The sequence below is a fragment of the Salvelinus namaycush genome, chromosome 37, assembly GCF_016432855.1.
Source record: "Salvelinus namaycush isolate Seneca chromosome 37, SaNama_1.0, whole genome shotgun sequence".
NCBI lineage: Eukaryota > Metazoa > Chordata > Actinopteri > Salmoniformes > Salmonidae > Salvelinus > Salvelinus namaycush.
In genome coordinates this window covers 14221329-14244546 of record NC_052343.1, presented here as the reverse complement: position 1 = coordinate 14244546, position 23218 = coordinate 14221329, and the positions used below count along the sequence as shown (strand labels likewise).

The following is a 23218-nucleotide window of genomic DNA, read 5'->3' as shown; positions in this document are numbered from 1 at the left end:
GTTGGAGTCATTAAAACTTGTTTTTCAACCACTCCACAAATTTCTTGTTAACAAACTATAGTTTTGGCAAGTCGGTTAGGACATCTACTTTGTACATGACACAAGTCATTTTTCCAACAATTGTTTACAGACAGATTATTTCACTTATAATTCACTGTATCACAATTTCAGTGGGTCAGAAGTTTGCATACACTAAGTTGACTGTGCCTTTAAACAGCTTGGAAAATTCCAGAAAATTATGTCATGGCTTTAGAAGCTTCTGATAGGCTAATTGACATAATTTGAGTCAATTGGAGGTGTACCTGTGGATGTATTTCAAGGCCTACCTTCAAACTCAGTGCCTCTTTGCTTGACATCATGGGAAAATCAAAAGAAAAAAAATCGTAGACCTCTTCAAGTTTGGTTCATCCTTGGGAGCAATTTCCAAACGCTTGAAGGTACCACGTTCATCTGTACAAACAATAGTATGCGAGTATAAACACCATGGGACCACGCAGCCGTCATACCGCTCAGGAAGGAGACACGCTCTGTCTCCTAGAGATGAACGTACTTTTGTGTGAAAAGAACAACAGTCCCAGAACAACAGCAAAGGACCTTGTGAAGATGCTGGAGGAAACAGGTACAAAAGTATCTAATATCCACAGTAAAACAAGTCCTATATCGACATAACCTGAAAGGCCGCTCAGCAAGGAAGAAGCCACTGCTCCAAAACCGGCATAAAAAAGTCAGACTACGGTTTGCAACTGCACATGGGGACAAAGATTGTATTTTTTTTAGAAATGTCCTGGTCTGATGAAACAAAAATAGAACTGTTTGGCCATAATGACCATCGTTATGTTTGGAAGAAAAAGATGGCTTGCAAGCCGAAGAACACCATCCCAACCGTGAAGCACGGGGTGGCAGCATCATGTTGTAGGGGTGCTTTGCTGCAGGAGGGACTGGTGCACTCATGAAATCATGAGGAGGAAAATGATGTGGATATATTGAAGCAACATCTCAAGACATCAGTCAGGAAGTTAAAGCTTGGTCGCAAATTGGTTTTCCAAATGGACAATGACCCCAAGCATACTTCCAAAGTTGTGGCAAAATGGCTTCAGGACAACAAACTCAAGGTATTGGAGTGGCCATCACAAAGCCCTGACCTCAATCCTATAGAACATTTGTGGGCAGAACTGAAAAAGCATGTGTGAGCAAGGAGGCCTACAAACCTGACTCAGTTACATCAGCTCTGTCAGGAGGAATGGGCCAAAATTCACCCAACTTATTGTGGGAAGCTTGTGGAAGGCTACCCGAAATGTTTGACCCAAGTTAAACAATTTAAAGGCAATGCTACCAAATACTAATTGAGTGTATGTAAACTCCTGACCCACTGGGAATGTGATGAAAGAAATAATAGCTGAAATAAATTATTCTCTCTACTATTATTCTGACATTTCACATTCTTAAAATAAAGTGTTGATCCTAAATGACCTAAAACAGGGAATTATTACTCGGATTAAATGTCAGGAATTATGAAAAACTGAGTTTAAATGTATTTGGCTAAGGTGTATGTAAACTTCCGACTTCAACTGTATATGTGGGTGTGCGTGTGACTGAGGTCAAGGGCACTTGACTGTTTGTGTTTGCCATGGCAGCTGTGGGGCTTTAGCTGTGTGTTGGTTTAAGATGATCTGATTGGCTCAGGGTGTATAAACTGCCATGTAAACCCTCTCTGTAACATCCACACACACAACAGGGCTGCCTCTAACGCTGGTCTACTGGGCTCCTACTGGGGAACAGATGTCGCTGCAACTCACTGTCACACTGCCCACAGCATGGTGCTGAGGTCACACACACAAACCCCCCTAACCATCCATAGGCTTCCCAGTCATCTAACCCCTGAGCTCCAGGTAGATGTCTGACATGGGGACAGTGACCTGGGGCACCCCCCAGAAACCCCCTGTCAAGCTGCCTCAGACCGTCCCACTACAGACGGCTGTGTGTGTGTGAGTGAGTGAGTGAGTGAGTGAGTGAGTGAGTGAGTGAGTGAGTGAGTGAGTGAGTGAGTGAGTGAGTGAGTGTGAGAGTGAGTGTGAGAGTGAGAGTGAGAGAGTGAGTGTGAGTGTGAGAGAGAGAGAGAGAGAGAGAGAGATCGAGGTCGGTCGGTCGGTCGGTCGGTCAGGTCGAGTTTGAGGAGGAAGCAGCCTCTAGGCTCTGGGGGACCACATGTCCACTCTGCCTGGAAAGGCCACAGAAGGTCAACTTTACATGTGGATGACGGGAGACACACACACTAATTATCAGACACGCACCCCCCCCCCCCCCCACACAGAAAACCAAGTTCATATCTCTAACACACACACTAACCGAGCGACCCATAAATCACAGTGTGGTATTCTGGCAGGCCAATTCTGATCTTTTTTCACAAATTGGTCCTTTGACCAATCAGATCAACTCTTTTGCCAATAATTGGGCTGCCTGTGTAAACACAGCCTCTGAGGTAAGAGAGGTCCCTATGTGAGTGACAACTGGTCTCTCTTTGGCGATAGAACTGTCCTCCCTCCCACCCTAGTATTGTCCTCCCTCCCTCCCGAGTACTGTCCTCCCTCCCTCCCGAGTACTGTCCCCCCTCCCTCCCGAGTACTGTCCCCCCTCCCTCCCGAGTACTGTCCTCCCTCCCACCCTAGTACTGTCCTCCCTCCCACCCTAGTACTGTCCTCCCACCCACCCTAGTACTGTCCTCCCACCCACCCTAGTACTGTCCTCCCACCCACCCTAGTACTGTCCTCCCTCCCACCCTAGAACTGTCCTCCCTCCCACCCTAGAACTGTCCTCCCTCCCACCCTAGAACTGTCCTCCCTCCCACCCTAGAACTGTCCTCCCTCCCACCCTAGTACTGTCCTCCCTCCCACCCTAGTACTGTCCTCCCTCCCACCCTAGAACTGTCCTCCCTCCCACCCTAGTACTGTCCTCCCTCCCACCCTAGTACTGTCCTCCCACCCTAGTACTGTTCTCCCACCCTAGTACTGTTCTCCCACCCTAGTACTGTTCTCCCAACCTAGTCCTCCCTCCCACCCTAGTGCTGTCCTCCCTCCCACCCTAGTACTGTCCTCCCTCCCACCCTAGTACTGTCCTCCCTCCCACCCTAGTACTGTCCTCCCACCCTCCCTAGTACTGTCCTCCCTCCCACCCTAGAACTGTCCTCCCTCCCTAGAACTGTCCTCCCTCCCTAGAACTGTCCTCCCTCCCACCCTAGTACTGTCCTCCCTCCCACCCTAGTACTGTCCTCCCTCCCACCCTAGAACTATCCTTCCTCCCACCCTAGAACTGTCCTCCCTCCCACCCTAGTACTGTCCTCCCTCCTACCCTAGAACTATCCTCCCTCCTACCCTAGAACTATCCTCCCTCCCACCCTAGAACTGTCCTCCCTCCCACCCTAGTACTGTCCTCCCTCCCACCCTAGTACTGTCCTCCCTCCCACCCTAGTACTGTCCTCCCTCCCACCCTAGTACTGTCCTCCCTCCCACCCTAGTACTGTCCTCCCTCCCACCCTAGTACTGTCCTCCCTCCCACCCTAGTACTGTCCTCCCTCCCACCCTAGTACTGTCCTCCCTCCCTCCCTAGTACTGTCCTCCCTCCCTCCCTCCCTAGTACTGCCCTCCCTCCCTAGTACTGTCCTCCCACCCTAGTACTGTTCTCCCACCCTAGTACTGTTCTCCCACCCTAGTACTGTTCTCCCAACCTAGTCCTCCCTCCCACCCTAGTGCTGTCCTCCCTCCCACCCTAGTACTGTCCTCCCTCCCACCCTAGTACTGTCCTCCCTCCCACCCTAGTACTGTCCTCCCTCCCACCCTAGTACTGTCCTCCCACCCTCCCTAGTACTGTCCTCCCACCCTCCCTAGTACTGTCCTCCCTCCCACCCTAGTACTGTCCTCCCTCCCTCCCTAGTACTGTCCTCCCTCCCTCCCTAGTACTGTCCTCCCTCCCTCCCTAGTACTGCCCTCCCTCCCTCCCTAGTACTGCCCTCCCTCCCTAGTACTGTCCTCCCACCCTAGTACTGTCCTCCCACCCTAGTACTGTTCTCCCACCCTAGTACTGTTCTCCCAACCTAGTCCTCCCTCCCACCCTAGTGCTGTCCTCCCTCCCACCCTAGTACTGTCCTCCCTCCCACCCTAGTACTGTCCTCCCTCCCACCCTAGTACTGTCCTCCCTCCCACCCTAGTACTGTCCTCCCTCCCACCCTAGTACTGTCCTCCCACCCTCCCTAGTACTGTCCTCCCACCCTCCCTAGTACTGTCCTCCCTCCCACCCTAGTACTGTCCTCCCTCCCTAGAACTGTCCTCCCTCCCTAGAACTGTCCTCCCTCCCACCCTAGTACTGTCCTCCCTCCCACCCTAGTACTGTCCTCCCTCCCACCCTAGAACTATCCTCCCTCCCACCCTAGAACTATCCTCCCTCCCACCCTAGAACTGTCCTCCCTCCCACCCTAGTACTGTCCTCCCTCCTACCCTAGAACTATCCTCCCTCCCACCCTAGAACTATCCTCCCTCCCACCCTAGAACTGTCCTCCCTCCCACCCTAGTACTGTCCTCCCTCCCACCCTAGTACTGTCCTCCCTCCCACCCTAGTACTGTCCTCCCTCCCACCCTAGTACTGTCCTCCCTCCCACCCTAGTACTGTCCTCCCTCCCACCCTAGTACTGTCCGCCCTCCCACCCTAGTACTGTCCTCCCTCCCACCCTAGTACTGTCCTCCCTCCCTCCCTAGTACTGTCCTCCCTCCCTCCCTAGTACTGTCCTCCCTCCCTCCCTAGTACTGTCCTCCCTCCCTCCCTAGTACTGTCCTCCCTCCCTCCCTAGTACTGTCCTCCCTCCCTCCCTAGTACTGCCCTCCCTCCCTCCCTAGTACTGCCCTCCCACCCTAGTACTGTCCTCCCTCCCACCCTAGTACTGTCCTCCCTCCCACCCTAGTACTGTCCTCCCTCCCACCCTAGTACTGTCCTCCCTCCCACCCTAGTACTGTCCTCCCTCCCACCCTAGTACTGTCCTCCCTCCCACCCTAGTACTGTCCTCCCACCCTAGTACTGTTCTCCCTCCCTCCCTCCCTCCCCAGTACTGTCCTCCCTCCCTCCCTAGTACTGTCCTCCCTCCCTCCCTAGTACTGTCCTCCCTCCCTCCCTAGTACTGTCCTCCCTCCCTCCCTAGTACTGTCCTCCCTCCCTCCCTAGTACTGTCCTCCCTCCCTCCCTAGTACTGTCCTCCCTCCCTCCCTAGTACTGTCCTCCCTCCCACCCTAGTACTGTCCTCCCACCCTCCCTAGTACTGTCCTCCCACCCTCCCTAGTACTGTCCTCCCTCCCACCCTAGTACTGTCCTCCCTCCCTAGAACTGTCCTCCCTCCCTAGAACTGTCCTCCCTCCCACCCTAGTACTGTCCTCCCTCCCACCCTAGTACTGTCCTCCCTCCCACCCTAGAACTATCCTCCCTCCCACCCTAGAACTGTCCTCCCTCCCACCCTAGTACTGTCCTCCCTCCTACCCTAGAACTATCCTCCCTCCCACCCTAGAACTATCCTCCCTCCCACCCTAGAACTGTCCTCCCTCCCACCCTAGTACTGTCCTCCCTCCCACCCTAGTACTGTCCTCCCTCCCACCCTAGTACTGTCCTCCCTCCCACCCTAGTACTGTCCTCCCTCCCACCCTAGTACTGTCCTCCCTCCCACCCTAGTACTGTCCTCCCTCCCACCCTAGTACTGTCCTCCCTCCCACCCTAGTACTGTCCGCCCTCCCACCCTAGTACTGTCCTCCCTCCCACCCTAGTACTGTCCTCCCTCCCTCCCTAGTACTGTCCTCCCTCCCTCCCTAGTACTGTCCTCCCTCCCTCCCTAGTACTGTCCTCCCTCCCTCCCTAGTACTGTCCTCCCTCCCTCCCTAGTACTGTCCTCCCTCCCTCCCTAGTACTGCCCTCCCACCCTAGTACTGTCCTCCCTCCCACCCTAGTACTGTCCTCCCTCCCACCCTAGTACTGTCCTCCCTCCCACCCTAGTACTGTCCTCCCTCCCACCCTAGTACTGTCCTCCCTCCCACCCTAGTACTGTCCTCCCTCCCACCCTAGTACTGTCCTCCCACCCTAGTACTGTTCTCCCTCCCTCCCTCCCTCCCCAGTACTGTCCTCCCTCCCTCCCTAGTACTGTCCTCCCTCCCTCCCTAGTACTGTCCTCCCTCCCTCCCTAGTACTGTCCTCCCTCCCTCCCTAGTACTGTCCTCCCTCCCTCCCTAGTACTGTCCTCCCTCCCTCCCTAGTACTGTCCTCCCTCCCTCCCTAGTACTGTCCTCCCTCCCTCCCTAGTACTGTCCTCCCTCCCTCCCTAGTACTGTCCTCCCTCCCTCGTGTTTGATGAGCAGTAGTGGAGGGTTAAACCACAAGCTCACAGAAAGGTCGCCCTGGGGTCAATCTCCCTGGCTCCACTGCCTGTCCAATTAACCCGTTCATTCCTCCCACATCACACTGACTGGCTGGGTCACAACCACAAGGCCAGGGACTGTTCAATGTCAACGTTGTCACAACGTGCCTCTGATGTTACAGACACATCAACTCTCATTTTAGAGAATATTTCTGTAAATTCCATCTAGGGGCTGATGCTGTGAATTAGCATTAAAAGCAGATACAACGTACCTGACTGTTGATGAGTTGATGTCTCGATGTTTGAATCTGTCTCTATCAAATCAACTAACTGAATAAATAAATAAAACAACAAATGCACATATAATACACAATTGCATACGAGTGGTTCCAGTCCTCCAGTCCCCCAACAGCCCTTATTTCTGTTGTAGCCCAAGACAAACACACCTGATTCAACTGGTCAACTAATCATCAAGCCTTCAATGAGTGTGGTTATATGCACACAATAATGAGATTACTGTGGATTAGTCAGATTAATATTATAATGGCAAGAATAACAATATCCCTAATAATCCTGTTTACATGGACCCTTTTGAAATCAGGCTACCCTGATGGCACTCTGATAAATGCAGAATAAACGTTCTACCACAGCGACTGTGTTATTTTTGGGAAGCATATTTGATTCTGAGTTGGGACATATAACGTTTGTATGTGAAAAGTACTTCTAAGACGCATACATTCAGTTGATCCAAACTCACTTCACTCTTGCTAACGAGGGAGGCTCTCGGCTGGTGCTGGCACATCCGCAGATCAAAGACACCGCTGAAATGCCCATTAGGGAGGGAGGGCAGTACTAGGGAGGGAGGGCAGTACTAGGGAGGGAGGACAGTACTAGGGAGGGAGGGAGGACAGTACTAGGGAGGGAGGGAGGACAGTACTAGGGAGGGAGGGAGGACAGTACTAGGGAGGGAGGGAGGACAGTACTAGGGAGGGAGGGAGGACAGTACTAGGGAGGGAGGGAGGACAGTACTAGGGTGGGAGGGAGGACAGTACTAGGGTGGGAGGGAGGACAGTACTAGGGAGGGAGGGAGGACAGTACTAGGGAGGGAGGGAGGACAGTACTAGGGAGGGAGGGAGGACAGTACTAGGGAGGGAGGGAGGGAGGGAGAACAGTACGAGGGAGGGAGGACAGTACTAGGGTGGGAGGGAGGACAGTACTAGGGTGGGAGGGAGGACAGTACTAGGGTGGGAGGGAGGACAGTACTAGGGTGGGAGGGAGGACAGTACTAGGGTGGGAGGGAGGACAGTACTAGGGTGGGAGGGAGGACAGTACTAGGGTGGGAGGGAGGACAGTACTAGGGTGGGAGGGAGGACAGTACTAGGGTGGGAGGGAGGACAGTACTAGGGAGGGAGGACAGTACTAGGGAGGGAGGACAGTTCTAGGGAGGGAGGACAGTTCTAGGGAGGGAGGACAGTTCTAGGGAGGGAGGACAGTACTAGGGAGGGAGGACAGTTCTAGGGAGGGAGGACAGTTCTAGGGAGGGAGGACAGTTCTAGGGAGGGAGGACAGTTCTAGGGAGGGAGGACAGTTCTAGGGAGGGAGGACAGTTCTAATAATTCAAAAGATTGCTCAGAAAACCAGGTGTTTTAACCAGCGTATGCTTACTTGATTTTGATAAGCAGAGTAAAGTCTATACATGACAATTGCATAATCTGCCTACTGCCATAATCAATTTAAAATTGAATTATTCATGTGCATGTAAACAGACAATGAGTTGAATCAGGTGAGTTTGTCCAGGGAACAGAAATGTGTGCTGTCGGGGGTACTGGAGAACTGGAGGACTGGGGGACCGGAGTTGGGAAACAGTGCTGTAGGCTACATCCACAGTACTGACATACTTGCATAACACCTATGGACATGAACAGCAGACTTAGTTCAGACAGCAGAGAACACAAGACAGCATTCCAGTGGTTAGAACTGGGTGGCTGCTTTAATCCACGTCTCTGTTGAGTGACGACAGTATATAAAACCTCACTGAGATGAGACGTACTAATTGGGGGGAGGGAATTGAACAGGCAAGTGTACAAGTGTGTGTACTTGTTTATAGGAACACTACCACCTACGCACGCACAGACAGACGACAGGTAGCCTAGTGGTTAGAGCGTTGGGCCAGTAACCGAAAGGTTGCTGGATCGAATATCCGAGCTGACGAGGTAACAATCTGTCGTTCTGCCCCTGAACAAGGCAGTTAACCCACTGTTCCCCGGTATGCCGTCACTGTAAATAAGAATTTGTTCTTAACTGACTTGCCTAGTTAAATAAAGACACACACACCCACACACACAGAGAAACACTCAAAACAGCCATATTACTCCACCCACAGGGTTACCCAGACCCAGTGCTTCCAAGAAACCTCCTTTCCTTCCACGAGACAGTGTCACACACACACACCCCAGACAGACACACATTGCTATAAACATCAGCACATAACTCCCCTCACCACAAACTATGGAAAAATAGCAGCGTGTGTGTGTGTGTGTGTGTGTGTGTGTGTGTGTGTGGAGAGAGAGAGACAGGGCCTCTATCAGAGGAAGTTTCCCTACAAACTCAACAGAGAGTAACCGTGTCTCTTACGGTTCGTTGTGTGAGATAGAAAGTGATTGTTGTTCAGAGAGCTCATACTTATCAGCTTGACATTGTCCATGTGTTGGGCGTGTGTGCCAGTGTGAGACACACGTAACACATCCCCCCCCCCCCCCCCCCCCACACACACACACACACACACACACACACACACACACACACACACACACACACACACACACACACACACACACACACACACACACACACACACACACACACACACACACACACACACACACACACAGAGAGTGAGATGTGCTGACCTGTCCTCCAGTAGGGCTGCGGTGGGCAGGATCAGGATGGGGCAGGAAGAGGGATTAAGACAGAACAAAGGACAGCCAGGCTTCAACACACAGGAAGTGATTGTAGAGGGGACAGAGTGGATATAGCGCACTACATTACACTCAACCCTTACCCACCTCTACCAGCAAGGATAATAACCCTGATCTCAGTATATGTGTGTGTGTCTGTGTACATACCACAAAGTCCCCATGAGTCAGTAGCCTGTGTGTGTGTGTGTGTGTGTCTTACAAAGATCATTGAAGTGGGTAAGTAATAGTTGTGTGTGGCGTCAGTTTCAGAGTAAGAGACTGGGCCAGGTCAAGGAAGAGAGCATGTCAAGGAAGCTTTGGTAAGAACATGCATGAGTGTGTGTGTGTGTGACCGTGCAGATTCTCACAGAGCCCTCTGTCCCAGACACTGGCCCATGGCAGCCGGCCACAGAGAGAGAAGGGAACCTCCCCAGTGTTTTCCTGCCAGCGTTTCCCCAACGTTCTCCCTGCGTCACTCTTAGGTTTCCTCTTTGGTTTGCACAGTTGGCGCTCGTCAAGTCTAATGAATTAATGCAATTAAAGTCATGTGCCGACAGGGCCTGCCATCCACACGGCTCTGGCTTGGCACATGTGTGTATGCGTGTTGGGTCGGAGTTTATGTGCTGTGTGTATGTGAAAGTGTGTGTGTGAACGTGTACCTGGAAATGGCTCTCATTTCCATGGCTCAATATTTGCCATGGGGCACAGCCCAGCCTTTACAGGACTAATGAAGGAAACTAATCATGTCCACTGTGATCACACACAAGGACAACTCTGAGAAGAGAGAGGAAGGGGAGGGAGAGAGGAGCTAAGGGGGAAGGAGGGAAAGTGCATGGGAAATTGTGGAAGATGAGAAAGTGTGCAAGGGAGGCAGTGGGAAAGAAAGGAATGGGCACAGAGAGAAAGAGCATATGAAAGAGATAGAGAGTTAGCGGTCCAAAGAGGCTGATATTTTGAACACTCCCCAATAGAGCTTTTTACTCCATGAACTTTGACCTTATTGGGTCCCCATGGCGATGGGGTCGTACTGTAAAACCACACTCTCCACATCTCAACTGGCCTCCTGCTTTGGACCCTCACTCTTTTCCTCTAATGTTTTCTACTCCTTTCTGTTCCCTCCCTTCCCCTCCTCTCTTCTGTTCCTCCTGCCTCCCTCCTCCTCTGGTCCTAAACACATCTCAATGTCAACACATTGGCCTTGGCCAAGGCACCAGGGCAATACAGAGGTTGCTGGTGAGGCTTTGGGGGCTCGTTGGGGTGTTGAGGATATTGGACCAGCGGGGTGTGTGTGTGTGTGTCTGCAGAGAATTGTGTTATAGCAAGTGACAGCTGACGATTACCCACCACCTAACCCCTCACCCCTGACCTGCTCTCTGCCCCCCCGTACAAATTGACACGTCTCCTCTCCTAAACCAGGATGGCCAGACTGACGTTGCTCATCACACACACACACAGTTACGTCAGATGGAAAGGGGCTTTTAGAGAAGATAGAGCTGGAAAGAGACATTTAGAATTTAGAATGAATGGTGAAAGAAGGACATATTGACAGAGAGATACAGGAAGACTGAAACTAGAGAGACTACACAAAGGTCTGGTTAGAGAGAGAGAGAGCGAGAGAGAGAGAGAAACTTGAAGAGATTGGATAAAGAAATAACATGTGTTAACCATTGCCGGGGCCGTTCCCGTGAGCAGTGGTGTACACGGCACACTTAACGGCCCAGCTCTGGAAAAGTATACTTTACAATTCATTGCTTCCTTCTCGCAAAAATTAAAAGGTCTCCTGTTAAAAGCACAACTTGTCAAACGAAAGCAGCTTTTATTACAGAGCAAACTCCCGCCCCTGCCTCCGTCTAGGGCCTACTTCCCCACAAACTTGTTTTATTTAGAAAAGGGATACTCCACACATGGGACCCCAGAGTGGGTAAGTGTGTGTGTGTGTGTGTGTGTGTGTGCGTGAGTGATAGAGAGAAATATTGCACACACATGCGAGTGTGTAGACTCACACTGGGCTCACTTTTAACAACAGGTATCCTCAACACAACCCGTTACAGCAGTACAACATTCTTCAGCAGAATGGCTGAACCAAATGACCTTTGGGATCCTATTGAATGTATATGCTGCCCGGCACTGGAAGTGTTTCGCAGACTGGAAACCCTCCAACCGAACCAAACATTCCCAAAGGAAGCGCATTCATTCATTCAAGGAGATTCCCTACTGCTACAGCGCAAACAGACACTCCAGGACAAACACTGTCTCCTTCCCACATGCTATCTAGCCGACCGGGATTCAGGGAAATAAGAGGCACATCTGTGTTTCCACCTCTGAGGGAACGGCTGCTGATGGTTATCATGGTTTCCACAGCTCCTGGTCTCTCCCCTCTCTCTCTCTCCGAGTTCCCGGGAATACTGGAGTTAATGGGATTTTAATGGGATGTGTGGACAAAATGGAATAGATGTGCCGATTTGCTCTGATAGAGGGGGAGAGAACAGCATGGGTTTAAACTCTGAACGTTTTGACAACAAAAAAAAGAGGACAAATAATAAAACCAGCTGAAAAAAACGATGTGACAAGGGCCAGAGAAGGGCCTGTGATTGGGCAACTGATGGAATCTGAGATTTGATTGACTGATTGTTAGGTAAAATGTAAGCGCCTACGATTCAGCCTCTTAAATTCTTGCTATGTGGACTATTAAGATGTAGGATCTTAATTTGAGCCAGTTTGCTACAGCAGGAAAATAATCCTGCAGCAACAGGAAATGTGAATTATTATGTGGATTATAATTAATGGACTTTTTTGGGGGGTTGATAAATTTTTCGTAAGAGAAAATCAAGTCTGAAATTTCTAAGTAAAAATTACAAACTTCACAAGCCTTTTTAACCCTCAAATACACTACATGTTTTTACATTTCCTACATTGCAAGAAAGTTATCCTGCAAAACGGGGGATCAAATTAAGATCTTACTTTATGCATATCTATTGAACAGGAAGTCAAAGTAAGAGTCAGGGTCTTGATTGGCTGATAGATAATAAAGAATTCTCTTCGATTATAATCACAGTTGGGTATATCCCCCCCAAGCAGACACATCGACGGCCCTGAAAGAACTTAATTGGACTCTATGTAAACTGGAAACCACATATCCTGAGGCTGCATTTATTGTAGCTGGGGATTTTAACAAGGCTAATCTGAAAACAAGGCTCCCTACATTTTATCAGCATATCGAATGCGCGACCCGGGCTGGTAAAACCCTGGATCATTGTTACTCTAACGTCCGCGACGCATACAAAGCCCTCTCCCGCCCTCCTTTCGGAAAATCTGACCACGACTCCATTTTGTTGCTCCCAGCCTATAGACAGAAACTAAAACAGGAAACGCCCGTGCTCAGGTCTGTTCAACAGTGGTCCGACCAATCAGATTCCACGCTTCAAGATTGCTTCTATCACGTGGACTGGGATATGTTCTGCATAGTGTCGGACAATAACATTGATGAATACGCTGATTCGGTGAGCGAGTTTATTAGCAAGTGCATCGGTGATGTTGTACCAACAGCGACTATTAAAACCTTCCCCAACCAGAAACTGTGGATTGATGGCAGCATTCGCGCAAAACTGAAAGCGCAAACCACTGCTTTTAATCAGGGCAAGGTGACCGGAAACATGACCTAACACAAACAGTGTAGCTATTCCCTCCGCAAGGCAATCAAACAAGCTAAGCGTCAGTATAGAGACAAAGTAGAGTCGCAATTCAATGGCTTAGACACAAGAGGTATGTGGCAGGGTATACAGTCAATCACGGACTACAAAAAGAAAACCAGCCACGTCGCGGACCATGATGCCTTGCTCCCAGACAAACTAAACAACTTCTTTGCTCGCTTTGAGGACAATACATTGCCACCAACACGGCCCGCTAGCAAAACCTGCAGGCTCTCCTTCACTGCAGCCAACGTGAGTAAAACATTTAAACGTGTTAACCCTCGCAAGGCTGCCGGCCCAGACGGCATCCCTAGCCGCGTCCTCAGAGCATGCGCAGACCAGCTGGCTGATGTGTTTACGGACATATTCAATCAAATCCTTATCCCAGTTTGCTGTTCCCACATGCTTCAAAAGGGCCACCATTGTTCCTGTTCACAAGAACTCTAAGTTAACTGAGCTAAATGACTATCATCCCGTAGCACTCACTTCCGTCATCATGAAGTGCTTTGAGAGACTATATTTGAGGGACCATATCACCTCCACCCTACCTGACACCCTAGACCCACTCCAATTTGCTTACCGCCCCAATAGGTCCACAGACAATGCAATCGCAATCACACTGCCCTAACCCATCTGGACAAGAGGAATACCTATGTAAGAATGCTGTTCATTGACTACAGCTCAGCATTTAACACCCTAGTACCCTCCAAACTCGTCATTAAGCTCGAGCCCACCCTGTGCAACTAGGTCCTGGACTTCCTGACGGGCCGCCCCAAGGTGGTGAGGGTAGGAAACAACATCTCCACCCCGCTGATCCTCAACACTGGGGCCCCACAAGGGTGCATTCTCAGCCCTCTCCTGTACTCCCTGTTCACCCATGACTGCGTGGCCATGCACGCCTCCAACTCAATCATCAAGTTTGCAAACAACACTACAGTGGTAGGCTTGATTACCAACAACGACAAGACGGCCTACAGGGAGGAGGTGAGGGCCCTCGGAGTGTGGTGTCAGGAAAATAATCAATGTCAACAAAACAAAGGAAATGATCGTGGACTTCAGGAAACAGCAGAGGGAGCAGCCCCCTATCCACATCGACGGGACAGTAGTGGAGAAGGTGGAAAGTTTTAAGTTCCTCGGCGTACACATCACGGACAAACTGAAATGGTCAACCCACACAGACAGCGTGGTGAAGAAGGCGCAGCAGCGCCTCACACACTTTTACAGATGCACAATCGAGAGCATCCTGTCGGGCTGTATCACCGCCTGGTACGGCAACTGCTCCACCCACAACCGTAAGGCTCTCCAGAGGGTAGTGAGGTCTGCACAACGCATCACCGGGGGCAAACTACCTGCCCTCCAGGACACCTACACCACCCGATGTCACAGGAAGGCCAAAAAGATCATCAAGGACAACAACCACCCGAGCCACTGCCTGTTCACCCCGCTATCATCCAGAAGGCGAGGTCAGTACAGGTGCATCAAAGCAGGGACCGAGAGACTGAAAAACAGCTTCTATCTCAAGGCCATCAGACTGTTAAACAGCCATCACTAACATTGAGTGGCTGCTGCCAACATACTGACTCAAATCTCTAGCCACTTTAATAATTAAAAATTGGATGTAATAAATGTATCATTAGCCACTTTAAACAATACCACTTTATATGTTTACATACCCTACATTACTAATCTCATATGTATATACTGTACTCTATACCATCTACTGCATCTTGCCTACGCCGTTTGGCCATCACTCATCCATATATTTATATGTACATATGCTTATTCATTCCTTTACACTTGTGTGTATTAGGTAGTTGATGTGAAATTGTTAGATTACTTGTTAGATATTACTGCACTGTCAGAACTATAAGCACAAGCATTTGGCTACACTCACATTAACATCTGCTAACCATGTGTATGTGACAAATAACATTTGATTTCATTTGAAGATCTAGTGGGTGGGAGACGAGTGACATCACCCTTTATGGTTCGAGGCGCATCGATAACGTTTTCATGACAACAGGTCTCACAACAGGTCTTGAACAAAGACGCAACATTCTCAATACAGTCTCTCAACGGTCTAAAACACCCCAGTCCTACATTAGTAGAAACCTTTTGCACTATTTGCAATGTAATTTCTCAAAAGTCTCACACCATTCGTACAACGGTCTCAAAAACTCTACATTTCACTGCAGTCTCACAGAAGTCTTGCGGTTGTCTCCCAATGTCCACAAAATCTCCTGACATTCTCCCAGCATGCCGACAACATCTCTCAACATCAACACAACCCAATCCGGTAGCCGGCCTGCCTGACTGCCCGCATGTCTAGAGCACTGTCGTCAACTCCATCATAAGCATTAGCCGCGTGGGTCTAAACATAACCCATTACATAAAGCAGGACAGAAACATTAGGGAAACATTACAACACCAGGCATCACATTATTTCCAATCAATGGATCCCGGGCCAGCCAAGAGTTCAAAAATATCACAGAGCGAAGCTGTGTTAAACACATGGAAAGCGGCAGCATTGATATGGAGTTGCTAACACGGCTACTGTAGCAGTAGCTCACTGCTGCCCAGAACACGATCTACTGGTTACATCCTCCTGTACTTCATAAAGTGATGGTTAAAGGCTTACACAATTTAAAGACTGTACAACCATCTACAGTATCCCATCACAAACATCGTCTGATGACGAATATACTGACAGACGGATGACATTGTAACATCTGTAGCACTATCTAGTGGTTGTGGACACAGACATGCAGACAGACAGTCAGACAAAGACAGAAACAGTCAGACACTACCAGAAAGCTGGTATCCTCTTCTATCCCAAAGCGTGGATGCTTCCAGCAGCCCCTGGGCTCGTTCTCTGACCCCCACTACCCAGGCGATGCTGCTCCTGAGTTTATACATGCTCACACATACCATAAACACACTTACACTTGGACAAAACACACACTTTATCTGTAAGAGTCTTCACAGATGGGAAGGTGTGTTTGTATGTGTATGACATGAGGGTCTGGCATCGAAGGCCTCTCTATTCCCTACTCAGCCCCCATTAATAAAAACACAAGCATAAAACAGACCCAAATTCCCGCTTCCAAATACGCCTGCCTCCGCACCCTCCCCCCCACTCCCCCCTCCCTTCCAGAAAGCTGCCTGCACAAGCGTTTGGCCCCCCCATGCCGGGCAGTGAGCCATGGGTCATATACTTTGGTCACAGCCTTGGAGACACAGTGAGGGGATGAGGAAAACTGTTCCAGGGCCTGTAGTATGAGGAGAACAGTCAATGTCTGGTCACAGGAGACACAGTGAGGGGATGAGGAAAACTGTTCCAGGGCCTGTAGTATGAGGAGAACAGTCAATGTCTGGTCACAGGAGACACAGTGAGGGGATGAGGAAAACTGTTCCAGGGCCTGTAGTATGAGGAGAACAGTCAATGTCTGGTCACAGGAGACACAGTGAGGGGATGAGGAAAACTGTTCCAGGGCCTGTAGTATGAGGAGAACAGTCAATGTCTGGTCACAGGAGACACAGTGAGGGGATGAGGAAAACTGTTCCAGGGCCTGTAGTATGAGGAGAACAGTCAATGTCTGGTCACAGGAGACACAGTGAGGGGATGAGGAAAACTGTTCCAGGGCCTGTAGTATGAGGAGAACAGTCAATGTCTGGTCGTAGAAGACACGTGTCAAATAACAATCACTTCTGAGTAATAGGAGTGTAACACGTCAGCAAAAGGATAATAATATGGGGCAAACCTCGTGGCCCTGTACTTGCGGTAGCTGGTAGATGACTGTAAGGTAATTGAATGGTGGGGTCTGAGGCAGCAGTAGAGGCATGTGAATGGGATGATACTAATGGCTAATAGCTGTATTGTGTGGCTGCTGACCGGAGACTGACTCGGAGGGGTAACTGGGTTTGGGCTGAGCCCTCAGAGGAGCTGACCTTATAAACACACCACCATCCTCCTCCTCTCTATGATGGAGGGAACGAGGAAATAAAGGGAGGGGGACTTTCAGTGATCCACTGTTTAATAAAGTACTGCTTCAGTGAAAGTTAAGAGGGCATGTTGGTGACATGTCACTGTAGACCGGGACTGATCATTGAAATGAACCCAGTCTTCCAGGAACACAAGTTAGCATCATTCCTCTTTTAATATATTTGTGTCTCAGCTACCATACACTCTGTTAGCAGTTTTGATTGAACGGGGCCCAATGCCTCTCTCTCTCTAACTGTGTGTGTGTGTGTGTGTGTGTGTGTGTGTGTGTGTGTGTGTGTCTGGTATAGGTGGCGTCCCTGTGATCCCAGGTGGGCCGTGGGGGGTTCGGAGGAAAGAAGAGAGAAGACACTCTCCCTTTCATCTCTCTTTCATCCAGGCCGCTAGAGAAGAGAAGGAGAGCGAGCAGCGACACAGTTCTATCCAAGACACCTTTTGAAGCCTTTCAACTGTACTAGAGGTGCTTCCTGGCTCCCATGCACCCTAACAAGGGGGTTGGTTGGAGCCTAATTACCTTTAAGTCTGCCACAGGTAGGAGAAGGTGTGTGTGGTTTGTCTACTGTGAAAAAGGAGGGAGGTAGAGGTGCAAGTTGATCTGTTCATTTAGCCCCTTCTGCTTTCGCCTGTGCGTTGTGTACTGTGTACTGTGTACTGTGTACTGTGTGTTGTGTGTTGTGTGTTGTGTGTTGTGTGTTGTGTGTTGTGTGTTGTGTGTTGTGTACTGTGTGTTGTGTACTGTGTGTTGTGTGCTGTGTGTTGTGTGCTGTGTGTTGTGTGCTGTGTGTTGTGTGCTGTGTGTTGTGTACTGTGTGCTGTGTACTGTGTGCTGTGTGTTGTGTGCTGTGTGCTGTGTGTTGTGTGCTGTGTGTTGTGTGCTGTGTGTTGTGTGCTGTGTGTTGTGTGCTGTGTGTTGTGTGTTGTGTGCTGTGTGCTGTGTGCTGTGTGTTGTGTGCTGTGTGCTGTGTGTTGTGTGCTGTGTGTTGTGTGCTGTGTGTTGTGTGCTGTGTGTTGTGTACTGTGTGTTGTGTGTTGTGTACTGTGTGTTGTGTGTTGTGTGTTGTGTACTGTGTGCTGTGTACTGTGTGTTGTGTGCTGTGTGCTGTGCGTTGTGTACTGTGCGTTGTGTACTGTGCGTTGTGTACTGTGCGTTGTGTACTGTGCGTTGTGTACTGTGCGTTGTGTACTGTGTGTTGTGTACTGTGTGTTGTGTGCTGTGTGCTGTGTACTGTGTGCTGTGTACTGTGTGTTGTGTACTGTGTGTTGTGTACTGTGTGTTGTGTACTGTGTGCTGTGTACTGTGTACTGTGTGTTGTGTACTGTGTGGTGTACTGTGTGTTGTGTACTGTGTTGTGTACTGTGTGTTGTGTGTTGTGTACTGTGTGTTGTGTGTTGTGTACTGTGTGTTGTGTGTTGTGTGTTGTGTACTGTGTGTTGTGTACTGTGTGTTGTGTGCTGTGTGTTGTGTGCTGTGCGTTGTGTGCTGTGCGTTGTGCGCTGTGTACTGTGTACTGTGTACTGTGTGTTGTGTACTGTGTGTTGTGTGCTGTGCGTTGTGTACTGTGCGTTGTGTACTGTGCGTTGTGTACTGTGCGTTGTGTACTGTGCGTTGTGTACTGTGTGTTGTGTACTGTGTGTTGTGTACTGTGTGTTGTGTACTGTGTTGTGTGTTGTGTGCTGTGCGTTGTGTACTGTGTGTTGTGTACTGTGTGTTGTGTGTTGTGTACTGTGTGTTGTGTACTGTGTGTTGTGTACTGTGTGTTGTGTACTGTGTGTTGTGTACTGTGTGTTGTGTACTGTGTGTTGTGTACTGTGTGTTGTGTACTGTGTGTTGTGTGTTGTGTGCTGTGTGTTGTGTACTGTGTGCTGTGTGTTGTGTACTGTGTGTTGTGTGTTGTGTACTGTGTGTTGTGTGTTGTGTACTGTGTGTTGTGTGTTGTGTACTGTGTGTTGTGTACTGTGTGTTGTGTACTGTGTGTTGTGTACTGTGTGTTGTGTACTGTGTGTTGTGTGCTGTGTGTTGTGTGTTGTGTACTGTGTGTTGTGTGCTGTGTACTGTGTGTTGTGTGTTGTGTACTGTGTGTTGTGTGTTGTGTACTGTGTGTTGTGTGTTGTGTGCTGTGTACTGTGTACTGTGTGTTGTGTACTGTGTGTTGTGTACTGTGTGTTGTGTACTGTGTGTTGTGTACTGTGTGTTGTGTGTTGTGTGCTGTGTACTGTGTGTTGTGTACTGTGTGTTGTGTACTGTGTGTTGTGTACTGTGTGTTGTGTGCTGTGTACTGTGTGTTGTGTACTGTGTGTTGTGTACTGTGAGTTGTGTGTTGTGTGTTGTGTGCTGTGTGCTGTGCGTTGTGTGCTGTGTGCTGTGTACTGTGTACTGTGTGTTGTGTACTGTGTGTTATGTACTGTGTACTGTGTGTCGTGTGCTGTGTGTTGTGTACTGTGTGTTGTGTGTTGTGTACTGTGTGCTGTGTGCTGTGTGCTGTGTGCTGTGCGTTGTGTGCTGTGCGTTGTGTACTGTGTGTTGTGTACTGTGCGTTGTGTACTGTGTGTTGTGTACTGTGTGTTGTGTGCTGTGTGTTGTGTGCTGTGTGTTGTGTGCTGTGTGTTGTGTGTTGTGTGCTGTGTACTGTGTGTTGTGTACTGTGTGTTGTGTACTGTGTGTTGTGTGTTGTGTACTGTGTGTTGTGTACTGTGTACTGTGCGTTGTGTGTTGTGTACTGTGTGTTGTGTACTGTGCGTTGTGTGTCGTGTACTGTGTGTCGTGTACTGTGTGTCGTGTACTGTGTGTCGTGTACTGTGTACTGTGTACTGTGTGTCGTGTACTGTGTACTGTGTGTTGTGTACTGTGTGTTGTGTACTGTGTGTTGTGTACTGTGTGTTGTGTACTGTGTGTTGTGTACTGTGTGTTGTGTACTGTGTGTTGTGTGTTGTGTGCTGTGTACTGTGTGTTGTGTACTGTGTGTTGTGTGTTGTGTGTTGTGCGCTGTGTGTTGTGTGCTGTGTACTGTGTACTGTGCGTTGTGTACTGTGTGTTGTGTACTGTGTGTTGTGTACTGTGTACTGTGCGTTGTGTGTTGTGTACTGTGTGTTGTGTACTGTGCGTTGTGTGTTGTGTACTGTGTGTCGTGTACTGTGTGTCGTGTACTGTGTGTCGTGTACTGTGTGTCGTGTACTGTGTGTCGTGTACTGTGTACTGTGTACTGTGTGTCGTGTACTGTGTACTGTGTGTTGTGTGTTGTGTACTGTGTGTTGTGTACTGTGTACTGTGTACTGTGTGTTGTGTACTGTGTACTGTGTACTGTGTGTTGTGTACTGTGTGTTGTGTACTGTGTGTTGTGTGTTGTGTGTTGTGTGTTGTGTGTTGTGCGTTGTGTACTGTGTACTGTGTACTGTGTACTGTGTGTTGTGTACTGTGTACTGTGTACTGTGTACTGTGTGTTGTGTGTTGTGTGCTGTGTGCTGTGTGCTGTGTGTTGTGTGTTGTGTGCTGTGTGCTGTGTGCTGTGTGCTGTGTGCTGTGTGTTGTGTGTTGTGTGTTGTGTGCTGTGTGCTGTGTGCTGTGCGTTGTGTGCTGTGTGCTGTGTGTTGTGTGCTGTGTGCTGTGTGTTGTGTGTTGTGTACTGTGTGCTGTGCATTGTGCGTTGTGCGTTGTGTGCTGTGTACTGTGTGTTGTGTACTGTGTGTTGTGTACTGTGTGTTGTGTACTGTGTGTTGTGTACTGTGTGTTGTGTACTGTGTGCTGTGCGTTGTGCGTTGTGTGCTGTGTACTGTGTGTTGTGTACTGTGTGTTGTGTACTGTGTGTTGTGTACTGTGTGTTGTGTACTGTGTGTTGTGTACTGTGTGCTGTGCGTTGTGCGTTGTGCGCTGTGTACTGTGTGTTGTGTACTGTGTGTTGTGTACTGTGTGTTGTGTGTTGTGTGCTGTGTGCTGTGTGTTGTGTACTGTGTGCTGTGTGTTGTGTACTGTGTGTTGTGTACTGTGTACTGTGTGTCGTGTGCTGTGTGTTGTGTACTGTGTGTTGTGTGTTGTGTGTTGTGTACTGTGTACTGTGTGTTGTGTGTTGTGTACTGTGTGTTGTGTGTTGTGTACTGTGTGTTGTGTACTGTGTGTTGTGTACTGTGTGTTGTGTACTGTGTGTTGTGTACTGTGTACTGTGTGTTGTGTGTTGTGTACTGTGTACTGTGTGTCGTGTGTTGTGTGTTGTGTACTGTGTGTTGTGTACTGTGTGTTGTGTACTGTGTGTTGTGTGTTGTGTACTGTGTGTTGTGTGCTGTGTGTTGTGTACTGTGTGTTGTGTACTGTGTGTTGTGTACTGTGTGTTGTGTACTGTGTACTGTGTGTCGTGTGTCGTGTGTCGTGTGCTGTGTGTTGTGTGTTGTGTACTGTGTACTGTGTACTGTGTACTGTGTGTCGTGTGTTGTGTGTTGTGTACTGTGTGTTGTGTACTGTGTGTTGTGTACTGTGTGTTGTGTGTTGTGTGCTGTGTGTTGTGTACTGTGTGTTGTGTGCTGTGTGTTGTGTACTGTGTGTTGTGTACTGTGTGTTGTGTACTGTGTACTGTGTGTTGTGTGTTGTGTGTTGTGTGTTGTGTGTTGTGTGTTGTGTACTGTGTACTGTGTGCTGTGTACTGTGTGTTGTGTACTGTGTGTTGTGTGCTGTGTGTTGTGTACTGTGTGTTGTGTACTGTGTGATGTGTACTGTGTGTCGTGTGTTGTGTGTTGTGTACTGTGTACTGTGTGTTGTGTACTGTGTGTTGTGTACTGTGTACTGTGTACTGTGTGCTGTGTACTGTGTACTGTGTTCTGTGTGTCTGTGTTCTGTGTTCTGTGTTCTGTGTACTGTGTACTGTGTACTGTGTACTGTGTTACTGTGTACTGTGTACTGTGTACTGTGTACTGTGTACTGTGTTACTGTGTACTGTGTACTGTGTTCTGTGTACTGTGTACTGTGTACTGTGTACTGTGTACTGTGTGTTGTGCGCTGTGCGTTGTGTGCTGTGTACTGTGTGTTGTGTACTGTGTACTGTGTGCTGTGCGTTGTGTGCTGTGTGTTGTGTGCTGTGTGTTGTGTGCTGTGTGTTGTGTACTGTGTGTTGTGTACTGTGTGTTGTGTACTGTGTGTTGTGTACTGTGTGTTGTGTACTGTGTGCTGTGCGTTGTGCGTTGTGTGCTGTGCGTTGTGCGTTGTGTGCTGTGTACTGTGTGTTGTGTACTGTGTGTTGTGTACTGTGTGTTGTGTACTGTGTGTTGTGTACTGTGTGCTGTGTGTTGTGCGTTGTGCGTTGTGCGTTGTGTACTGTGTGCTGTGTACTGTGTGTTGTGTACTGTGTGTTGTGTACTGTGTGTTGTGTACTGTGTGCTGTGTGCTGTGCGTTGTGTGCTGTGTACTGTGTACTGTGTTCTGTGTACTGTGTTCTGTGTACTGTGTACTGTGTTCTGTGTACTGTGTACTGTGTACTGTGTACTGTGTGCTGTGTACTGTGTGCTGTGTACTGTGTGTTGTGTGTTGTGTACTGTGTGTTGTGTACTGTGTACTGTGTGTCGTGTGCTGTGTACTGTGTACTGTGTGTTGTGTGTTGTGTACTGTGTGTTGTGTGTTGTGTACTGTGTGTCGTGTGCTGTGTACTGTGTACTGTGTACTGTGTGTTGTGTACTGTGTGTTGTGTGTTGTGTACTGTGTGTTGTGTACTGTGTGTTGTGTACTGTGTACTGTGTGTCGTGTGTTGTGTGTTGTGTACTGTGTACTGTGTGTCGTGTGTTGTGTGTTGTGTACTGTGTGTTGTGTACTGTGTGTTGTGTGCTGTGTGCTGTGTGCTGTGTGTTGTGTGCTGTGTGTTGTGTGCTGTGTGTTGTGTGCTGTGTGTTGTGTGCTGTGTGTTGTGTGCTGTGTGTTGTGTGCTGTGTGTTGTGTGTTGTGTACTGTGTGTTGTGTACTGTGTGTTGTGTGCTGTGTGTTGTGTACTGTGTGTTGTGTACTGTGTGTTGTGTGTTGTGTGTTGTGTACTGTGTACTGTGTGTTGTGTGTTGTGTACTGTGTGTTGTGTACTGTGTACTGTGTGCTGTGTACTGTGTGTTGTGTACTGTGTGTTGTGTGTTGTGTACTGTGTGTTGTGTACTGTGTGTTGTGCGCTGTGCGTTGTGTGCTGTGTACTGTGTGTTGTGTACTGTGTGTTGTGTGTTGTGTACTGTGTAC

At 49.1% G+C, this 23218-nt stretch overlaps 1 protein-coding gene across 1 annotated transcript in view; it reads right to left on the bottom strand.

Annotated features, from left to right (window-relative positions):
• The window catches only part of LOC120031636 (SH3 domain-binding protein 5-like), a 61797-nt gene extending 44930 nt beyond the window's left edge, over nucleotides 1–16867 (bottom strand). The window contains exons 1-2 of the mRNA XM_038977437.1: nucleotides 16802–16867; nucleotides 16241–16621 (exon numbers count right to left, since the gene is read on the bottom strand). Of these exons, the coding sequence (XP_038833365.1) occupies nucleotides 16241–16621; nucleotides 16802–16867 (447 nt within the window). The remainder of the gene's footprint in view (nucleotides 1–16240; nucleotides 16622–16801) is intronic.
• Between the last annotated feature and the right edge of the window lie 6351 nt (nucleotides 16868–23218).